The sequence below is a fragment of the Rhinopithecus bieti genome, unplaced genomic scaffold (genome assembly GCF_001698545.2).
Source record: "Rhinopithecus bieti isolate Rb0 unplaced genomic scaffold, ASM169854v2 scaffold_27038, whole genome shotgun sequence".
In the NCBI taxonomy this organism is placed as follows: Eukaryota; Metazoa; Chordata; class Mammalia; order Primates; family Cercopithecidae; genus Rhinopithecus; species Rhinopithecus bieti.
In genome coordinates this window covers 338031-347509 of record NW_016812221.1, presented here as the reverse complement: position 1 = coordinate 347509, position 9479 = coordinate 338031, and the positions used below count along the sequence as shown (strand labels likewise).

Below are 9479 nucleotides of genomic sequence, written 5' to 3'. Positions count from 1 at the left end.
AAAAAAAAAAAAAAAAACAGATAAAGAGTTGCTTTTCATGGATGAGCAATAAAGTTTGTTTGTTTGTTTGTTTGTTTGTTTGTTTTGAGATGGAGACTCCTTGCTCTGTTGCCCAGGCTGGAATGCAGTGGTGTGGTCTTGGCTCACTGCAACCTCCGCCTCCTGGATTCAAGCGATTTTCCTACGTCAGCCTCCCAAGTAACTGGGATTACAGGTGCCTGCCACCACGCTCGGCTAATTTTTTGTATTTTTAATAGAGACAGGATTTCACCATGTTGGTTAGGCTGGTCTCAAACTCCTGACCCCTCAGGTGATCCACCCGCCTTGGCCTCCCAAAGTGCTGGGATTACAGGCGTGAGCCACTGTGCCTGGCCCAAAAAAATAGTTTCTTGGGATGAAAGTGAACACTGTGGAAATGACAATAAAGGATTGAGAATATTCCATAAACTTAGTTGCAAAGCAGCATCAGGGTTTGAGAGGACTGACTCCAATTTTGAAAGAAGTTCTACTGTAGGTGAGATGCTATCAAACAGCACCACATCCTGCAGAGAAATCTTTCATGGAAGGAAGAGTCAGTTGATGCAGCAAACTTCATTGTTGTCCTAAGAAATTGCCACAGCCACCCCAGCTCAGCAGTATCACCCTGATCAGTCAGCAGCCATTAGCCATTTACATTGAGGCAAGACCCTCCACCAGCAAAACGCTTGCGACTCGCCGAAGGGTCCGATGATTGTTAGCATTTCTGAGCAATAAAACATTTTAAAATTAAGGTACATACATTGTTTTTTAGACATAATGGTGTTATGCACTTAGTAGACCACAGTATAAGGTAAACCTAAGTTTTGTCTGGGCAGAGTGGCTCACACCTGTAATCCCAGCACTTTGGGAGGTCAGGGCGGGTGGACATTTGAGCCCAGCAGTTCAAGAGCAGCCTGGGCAACAGGGCGAAACCCACCTTTACAACGATTACAAAAATTACCTGGGCATGGTGGCGCATGCCTGTCGTCCCAGCTACTGGGAACGCTGTGGTGGGAGGCTCAATTGAGCCCCAAGAGGTCAGTGCTGCAGTGAGCCATGATTGCATCACTGCAGTCCATTCTGGGTGACAGAGCAAAATCCTGTCCCAAAATAAAAACATATCACCTAGGTTTTTTTTTTTTTTGAGATGGAGTCTCACTCTGTCACTCAGACTGGAGTGCAGTGGTGCGATCTCAGCTCACTGCAACCTCCACCTCCTGGGTTCAAGCGAATCCCTGCCTCAGCCTCCCAGGTAGCTGGGATTACAGGTGCGCCTGCCACCACGCCCAGCTAATTTTTGTATTTTTAGTAGAAGTGGGGTTTCACTGTGTTGGCCAGGATGGTCTTGAACTCCTGCCCTCAGGTCATCCACCTGCCTTGGCCTCCCAAAGTGCTAGGATTACAGGCGTGAGCCACCACAAATCACGTAACTTTTTTTTTTTTTTTGAGGCAGAGTCTCGCTCTCTCGCCCGGACTGGAGTGCCGTGGCCGGATCTCAGCTCACTGCAAGCTCCGCCTCCCGGGTTTACGCCATTCTCCTGCCTCAGCCTCCTGAGTAGCTGGGACTACAGGCGCCCGCCACCTCGCCCGGCTAGTTTTGTATTTTAGTAGAGACGGGGTTTCACCGTGTTAGCCAGGATGGTCTCGATCTCCTGACCTCGTGATCCGCCCGTCTTGGCCTCCCAAAGTGCTGGGATTACAGGCTTGAGCCACCGCGCCCAGCCAAATCACGTAACTTTTATATGTACTGAGAAAACAAGCATGAGCCAAAAATCACATAACTTTTATATGCACTAAAACAAAATATTTGTGTGATGTGCTTTATTGTGATATTTGTCTGTTGAGGTGGTTTGAAACCGAACTTGCAGTATCTCCAAGATATGCTTGTATTCCAGAACCATTTGTTGAAAAGACTATTCTTTTTCTATTGAATATCTTTGTACCTTTTTCCATAACTTAATGAACTTATCTGTGTGGGTCTATTTCTGGATTATGTATTCTTTTTTTCTATCTCGGGTTCAATTTGCTGATATTTCGTTGAGCATTTTTGTGTCTATGCTCAGTTATTGGTCTGTAGTTCCTTTGTATGGTCTTTGGTTATAGTATCAGGGTGATGCTGGCCTCATAGAATAGGTTGGGTGCTCTCCCTCTTTAGTGTTTTGAAAGATATCGTGTAGAATCAGCAGCATTTCTTCCTTAAATGTTTAGTAAATTCCCCGGGGAAGCCTGTCCTCACTGATGGAAAACTGCCAGTGTAGAGAAGTCGGCTCTCTGAGGCTTCTAAAGGGACTAAGGAAGAGAGGGAAGAACACCAGGAAACTGTAGCCTAAGGTCCAGAGGGTTCTGGTCCAGACAGAGCAGCAGGGAGGCCCCGGGAGCTCCTTCCCGATGCGGGCTGTGGTCTCTGCAGGTGCTGTCCCTGGACACCAACATCACAAACCAGGTGAATAAGCTGAACCGAGACCTGCTTCGCCTGGTGGATGTCGGCGAGTTCTCCGAGGAGGCCCAGTTCCGAGACCCCTGTCGGTCCTACGTGCTTCCTGAGGTCATCTGCCGCAGCTGTAACTTCTGCCGCGACCTGGACCTGTGTAAAGACTCTTCCTTCTCAGAGGTGCGGCTGAGCCTCAGTGGGGTTTTCACTGTAGAGCAGGACATCTGAGGGCACTGCGGTGTCCTGGGGCCTTCTGCAGCCCCAGCTCTGTAGGTCACACCTGCTACCGCTCTGACTCACACGGATTGGCAACAGGCCCCTTCCCCGGCCTCCCCATACCACGTTCAGAATGTTGTCCTAGGAAGGGCTCAAGTGCAGATGGGAGGCCTGAGCGCGCACAGCTGCACTCAGGAGACTCGCCCCTCAGCAGGCGCTTCTCACAGCCCCTTCCTCTCCTGAGATCCTGCCCACGGCACTGTGGTCTGGAGGCTGGGCCGGTGACCTCTTGCACTCTTGCTCTGCCTAGGATGGGGCAGTCCTGCCTCAGTGGCTCTGCTCCAATTGTCAGGCGCCCTACGACTCCTCTGCCATCGAGATGACGCTGGTGGAAGTGCTGCAGAAGAAGCTGATGGCCTTCACCCTGCAGGACCTGGTGAGCAGTGCCTGCTGCCCACCCGTGTGCCCTGGAGTCTGCAGAGGGGTTTCTGTGCACTCCCGGGAGCCGGGGTGTGTGCAGGTCCTGAGGCACGCCCTGGTGTCCTCCAAAGGGCCTGCCCTGCAGACCAGTCCATGCCTGAGCCCGATGGACTATTCTGTCTACACTGGTTGAGCACCTGCCTTGGGTCAAGAGCTGGCCTTGTGGGTGCTTTGTTCTAGTGGAAGGAGACAGACGCTTCCAAGTGTGAAGAGAAGGAAAGGAGGAAGAGGGAGTTGCACAGCTCGGCCACAGGAAGGCCTTGCTGAGGGGCATCTGAGCAGAGGCTGGGGGACGCACCAAGCTGCCGTGTGGTGGCACACGGTGTCCAGGCCTGCAGGATGGAGGGAGTGAGCAGGGCTTGGAGGGGGCCTCAGGACTGGGCGTCTGGGATGGGACACCCACAGCGGGGGTGGGTGTAGGGAAGGCGCTGGCAGGGTGGGATGAGGTCGTGCATTTTACTCATAACTGAGGGACTGGCTGCGCACAGCACGGGCTCAAGGCTTACTGATGGGCCCACGAATGTGTCTCACGAGCCTGTGAAGAAGCAGCAGGCAGGTCTGGCCCGGGCAGGAGGGCCGGCGCCCATCGGGGTTGCTCCCTTTCAGATCTGCCTGAAGTGCCGCGGGGTGAAGGAGACCAGCATGCCTGTGTACTGCAGCTGCGCAGGGGACTTCGCCCTCACCATCCACACCCAGGTGGGGTTTCCTTCATCTGCCTCGGCTCAGCCTGGCCTCCTTGGCCTCCTCTCTGAGTGGGCTGGGGTCTCACTGTGCCTGTTTATTCCTGCAGGTCTTCATGGAACAGATCGGAATCTTCCGGAACATTGCCCAGCAGTACGGCATGTCGTACCTCCTGGAAACCCTGGAGTGGCTGCTGCAGAAGAACCCACAGCGGGGCCGTTAGCCAGCCCCGGGCCCTGGGTGCCTCTGCGTCCGTGCCAGGCCTCCTGATGCCAAGGCCATATCCCCGTGCTTTCAGTGACCAGACCACTAACCACCCTGACTGTCCGAACTTGTGACCCCAGGCCAGGGAACGGGGAGGAAACCAAAGAAAACCATTTTCAGGGAGCTCAGACATCACAGGAAGGAGTGGGAGCAGGATGTGGCCCTGGCCTCGCCAGAATACCTGCAGAAGCAGGCCATGAGCCAGGCTGCGGGTGCCCTGGGCGCTGTTTCTTACACAGTGAATGCTTTTCCAGGCTTCTGTTGCTTCCTGCATCACATCTGGTGGGGTGGGAGAGTCCTCTAGGTGCCCCCAGTTCTTTGTCCTGCCTCCCAGAGGGAGGAAAAGCCCCTGGGGGCTTCTGGCTCCCTGAGATTGGGAGGAGATGGGTTCCCAAGGCCCTGGTGGGGCTGGAGTCTCACCTGTTTGCATGGAGAAATGGGCTGGCCCCACAGCCTCACAGGAGCAGTTTGTGGGCTGGTTTCCCTGGGAATCCGGACCCTAACCTGTGGGAATCTGGATTTTGACTTGTTGAGCCCTGCTCATTTGGAGCCAGGTCTAGAGGGAACCCCCTATCAGCCTCAGGAAAACAAGACCTCTGTGCACCCCACTTGGGGCTCACCACAGCCCTTGTCCTTCACCTCCACACAGCACCAGCTGGAAGCAGAAAGAAGAAAGGCCAGTTTCACAGGGCACCAAACAAGTATGAAATGGAAATCAGGAATTCAGACGCCCCAGGCGAGAGCCTCGCGGGAGGGAGGGCCCCACAGACTCCCCAGGAGGCTCGCATCTTTGGCCCAGAGCCAGCCTTCGTTTGTCCCTGCCATCTACTGTCCGAGGCTGTCGCTGCTACGCTGTGTTTTTATTTGCATTTCATACTGAAATTTCTCTAGGTTGTCACTGTGTGTTTGTGCAGGGCGCCTCAGATGAGGGGACTGGGTACCACTGGGCGTGTGTTTGGCCCTTGGATGCTGCTCGGGCCGCCTGCCTGGAGAAACCTGATGCCTGCTCAGATGGAGGAGTGCTGAGGCCTCCAGAGTGGAGATCAAATCAAATTAGGGCAAGCAGGGGAGGAGGGAGGCTGGCTGACTGGGCTTCATTCCTGGAAGCAAATCTGGAGAACCCTCAGGGGAGTGAGGAGTGATGGGGCCAGGGGACAACCAGTCGTCCCTCAGGAAGACCACCTAGCAAGACCAGGGGTCGCCCGGCGCAGCCTTGGGTGCCGGCCAGCCTGGGTTTACTCTGAGGCAGCTGGGGGCTGGGGGCATTTGAGCAGTGGTGGAGGGGTCAGAAATGGGAAGCTCTGGCCCTGGTTCCCAAGCAGCGGCTCAACCAGAAGAGCCAGTTTCTCCAAAAATGAGCTGGGTATTTGTGAGCCACACAGCATGTGCAGGCTGTGGGGTGACCTGAGGCCGGTGCCCCAGGCTGGGAGGCCACAGTCAAAGGAAATGGGGCCCGTGAGAAGACGTATTCTCGCCACCTGAACACAGCGCTGGGGTGAGGACTCCAAACTCAGGCTTTAAGGTCAGACCAGGGCCGTCTTCCCCGCCCTTCTCTGCCCTTTGACCTTTGGGAGTGGTGTGGCTCTCCTGAGACTGGGTTTCCCTTCAGAGGCAGGATGTCATCTGCCACTGGCACAGGCGACTTCATGATGCTCAGTTCTGGGCTCCTCCCCCCAGCTGGTGGGCACCAGTCTAGCCACTGCAGCATCTAAGGATGCAGTAACCAGATTACCCACAGGCCCTGATCCAGTTAGTGCCGCTCCCAGGCTGGTGTCCGTCCACCCCAGCCTGGCCTGCCTTCCCATTGGCATTCCTGCCCCCACCCATGGAGTAGGAATGAACGCTGGTCTGAGCACTGCTGTAGTCTGAGCTTTCGTTGTCCTTGTGTGCAGCTGTCCCTGCCTCCCTCCCATTTCTGTCTTCCTGAGTCATGCTGTCCTCCCACATTTTGAGATGAGCCAGCTTTGGTTTAGAGTCTGGGGTGGCCCTGTCAGAAGTAAGTGCACTGAGGAGGTGGCCTGCTGGGTGAAGGTGGCGACGGGGCCTGGGTCCCGGTGCACTCCCAGCCTGGGCAGACCTGACCGTGGCCCGGCTGGCAGTGGGGACCGAGGGTCATGGGGCGGGCAGATATGTGCCCTGCACATTCCCAGGCTGCTTAGAGGGGAGATGACTCATATAAAGGTCACTGTGCAGCCCAGCTCCAGGCCAGCAGGGCCTGGCCTCCCATACTCATAGGCTCGCGATGCTTCTCCGCAAGGAATGAGGCCAGAAGGTTCTGCTCACAGGTTTATTGGACTGAGCATGTTGTGACTTGCAAGGGAAGAGTCTGGGCAGATTCAAGGTTACACCTGTGGGGTGGGGTGGGGTGGGGTGGGGTGAGGGTTCCCAGGGCCCAAGAGCAGGAGCAGAGCCCCTCAGAGCTTCGCTGGCTTGGGTTCCAGGTGGCTGTGAGGTGATGGGAAGTGAGCAGCCCTGTAGGGGTCAGCTGGGGAGGAGGTGTCAGGGGCTGGTATGCCAGGATGGGGCACAACCCTGGGGCCAGAGTGCGCCCCCAGCCCTTGCACAGGGACCCTGCGGTGCCCAGTTTTTGTGGAGATGCCCTGCTACTGAGGTGCCCATGTCTACTGTGCAGGTGTCCCTAGCCAGGGACTGTCTCTGGTCCCACCAGGCCGGGTCTGCAGTCCAGTGTGACGGGAAGGAGCTCAGAGTTGGGCCAAACCTTTGGGGTCTGTGGGCGTGGAGGCTTGTGGGGCAGGCTCGGAGGCAGGAGTGATCTGCTTAGATGGGGCAGAGATGGGGCAAGGCCGCAGGGGTGGGAAGGCTGGGCCACACTCTGCCCCTTGTTGGCCCTCCTGGCTTGATGGAGGGCTGGGGTGCTGGTCCTCGGAGCAGTGGCCGGGTTGGGGTGGGGCCTGGCCCAAAACACGGGCAAGGGTCACAGACCAGCTACCTGAGGGGCGGCTCGGCGTACACACCTTGTCAAATTTCTTGTGGCTGTAGACCTTGTTTTTGTTCATGAATGTTAGCAAGATCCAGTCGCACAGGAAGGAGCCCTGGGGCCAGCAGAGACCGGTGTGTCAGGGCCCGGTGGACGCCCCGCACCCGCTGAGACCCCAGAGAGGATTTCTTACCACCCCGACGGAAGTTAGAGCTGTGGCCAGATTAATAATGGTGGGAATCAGGCTGAATTTCCCGGCCTGGGGAGAATGAGGGTTGTGGTCAGAATGTCTGATGCCTGATGGAGCTAGAGGGAGGGGTGGGGCCTGAGGAGCTAAGATGACACAGGCTAGCAGGGCTGGCCACCCACCCCCAGCAGGTGCAGTCACCTGTCCATGCACGATGACGTCAATGCGGATCCCGTAGGCTTTGATGAGTGTGCGGGTGGTGGTACCATTGATCTTGTAGTACTTGGCAAACCTGGAATGGGAAGGCCTGGAAGCCAGTGCCCACTTGTCCTCTGTGCTCCATGGCTGCCCCATGGGCACTGGGCCTCTCGGGACCCCACTGCGGCTATGCCTGGGTGGACAGCAGTGTCCCAAGTACAGTACCTGAAGTTGTAGCCTGACGAGGCAGGCACGTGCTTGGGGTCAAGCCTCCGGAAGGAGTACTTGGGGTTACACTCCGACGCAGGCAGGTCCAGGTCACAGTCCCAGTTGATAATGACCCCGATGACACCACCCTGCCAAGAAGGAGCCAGGGAAGGGGGTCAGGGGGGCACACAAGAGGCCCCTCAAGAGCCGGGGTCAGTCCCAGGTTGCGTGGGAGGTGTGCACTGAGGGGCCCAGGGGCAGCTCAGGGTACTGGTGGGTGTCCAGTGTCTGAGGCACAAGGGGTGCCAGCAGCCAGCCCTATGGCCAGTGTCAATAATTCAGCAAGCACCACACAGGACAGGTGATGCTGATCGCATTTCTTTCCTCTGCCTGAGCTGGGCCAGCTGGTCAGGAGGGAGGAGGGACTGGTCCCCTGTACCCCAGGCCCTCCCTGTGCAGGTGGGAGCCCACCCTGGCCCCACCCCGCCTGCGCTTGCCCTGCCTTGTATGCGAGCTCCGCGAAGCTCTCCCCAGCCTTTTCCACAATAAAGCCCAGCTTGAAGATGGGGCAGTAGAGGTCGGAGGCCTCGTGGAACGTGCAGCGCTTCAGGTACCCGTCTGTGCGGTCCGCGATGTTGCCCCTGAGGAGGCGGCAGGAGGCAAGGCCTGCACCCCAAATACCCCATTCCCAGGAGGCAGCCCCCATGCTGGGCCGTCACCACACCCCGCGGCTCTTACTTGGAGAAGTGGAATTTGGGGTAGTGGATGCTGTTCTTGATGAGGATGGTGAAATTTGGGGCCATTGTACCCAGAAATTGGCTGAGGAGGCACAGACGGGTTGTTAGTCCCTCCTCCCACAAAGCCCCCTCCTGGCATCCACCCCTCCCCAGCTCCTGTCACTCCTGCCCTGCCCGTTTGGCCTCTGGTCAGAGAAAAAGGATCAGAGTGGAGGCTCAGGGCCCCAGGCCAGGGCGCGGGTGCACCTGACAGAGGCCCCATCTTCCACCGGGCACCAGCCGAACACCTCGCAGGTCTTGGAGGGCCCCTGGTAATAGGGCACACAGCGCCCGGTCCGCAGGCCTGTGGGGCAGAGGTCACTGAGGCATTAGTGAGGACGCAGCCCTGCCCCACCCGCCCAGCCCCGGCTGGTGCACACTGACCGTTTCCCAGCATGTCCAGCTCCCCAGTCACACAGTCGGCGTCGGAGAGGCAGGTGGCATTGTGGACCCTTATGCTCTAGGGTGGAGGCGGCCCAGTCAGGGACCCCGCAAGGGACAGCTGGCCCGCCTAGCTGAGGCAGGGTCCCCCAGCGCCACGGGATCCCCTCACCTCGGGGCAGGTTCCCTGGGTCTGGGAGTGGGTGGCCTCGACCCTGGTGATGATGCTGAACACGCTGCCCCCCTGGGCTCAGAAAGAGGGGGAGGTCGGCCAGGCGGCAGCTGCTGCCCCTCGGCCCACTAGGGTGGGGTGCACAGCGGGGCGGGGCAGGGGCGGCCCGCACCTCCGGGGGCTTCACATACTCCTCCACGTCCCACACTTTGTGCTCGGACGTGGTGATCCCCTTGACCTTGGTGATGATGGAGCTCTCCGGGCCCGTCTCGCTCTCCTGGTAGCTTTTCTGCACGATGAATACGTACCTGCGGGCAGGGGCGGCACCGGCTCCGGAGGCGACCCCGGGAAGGCTGTGTTCGCCCGCAGGCACGGGCCTTCCCGCGACCCAAGTCCGCTCTGCGGGGCTGTTGGGGCCTGCCCCGCGCCCGCAATCCCAGCCCCTGCCCCGCGCCCGCAATCCCAGCCTCTGCCCCGCGCCCCCAGTCCCAGCCCCTGCCCCCAGTCCCAGCCCCTGCCCCGCGCCCCCG

General features: G+C 58.1%; 2 protein-coding genes across 2 annotated transcripts in view; one reads left to right on the top strand and one right to left on the bottom strand.

The window, feature by feature from the left end:
* The window catches only part of POLE (DNA polymerase epsilon, catalytic subunit), a 61025-nt gene extending 56045 nt beyond the window's left edge, over nt 1-4980 (top strand). Inside the window, 4 exon segments of the mRNA XM_017895682.1 lie at nt 2429-2629; nt 2976-3101; nt 3752-3841; nt 3936-4980. Coding sequence (XP_017751171.1) covers nt 2429-2629; nt 2976-3101; nt 3752-3841; nt 3936-4049 — 531 coding nt within the window. The 3' untranslated portion in view covers nt 4050-4980.
* Nucleotides 4981-6365: 1385 nt separating this feature from the next.
* P2RX2 (purinergic receptor P2X 2) overlaps nt 6366-9479 on the bottom strand; it is a 31235-nt gene continuing 28121 nt past the window's right edge. The window contains exons 4-14 of the mRNA XM_017895629.1: nt 9122-9257; nt 8950-9021; nt 8781-8856; nt 8604-8700; nt 8359-8439; nt 8123-8261; nt 7639-7769; nt 7417-7507; nt 7222-7287; nt 7066-7143; nt 6366-6864 (exon numbers count right to left, since the gene is read on the bottom strand). Coding sequence (XP_017751118.1) covers nt 6793-6864; nt 7066-7143; nt 7222-7287; nt 7417-7507; nt 7639-7769; nt 8123-8261; nt 8359-8439; nt 8604-8700; nt 8781-8856; nt 8950-9021; nt 9122-9257 — 1039 coding nt within the window. The 3' untranslated portion in view covers nt 6366-6792. The remainder of the gene's footprint in view (nt 6865-7065; nt 7144-7221; nt 7288-7416; nt 7508-7638; nt 7770-8122; nt 8262-8358; nt 8440-8603; nt 8701-8780; nt 8857-8949; nt 9022-9121; nt 9258-9479) is intronic.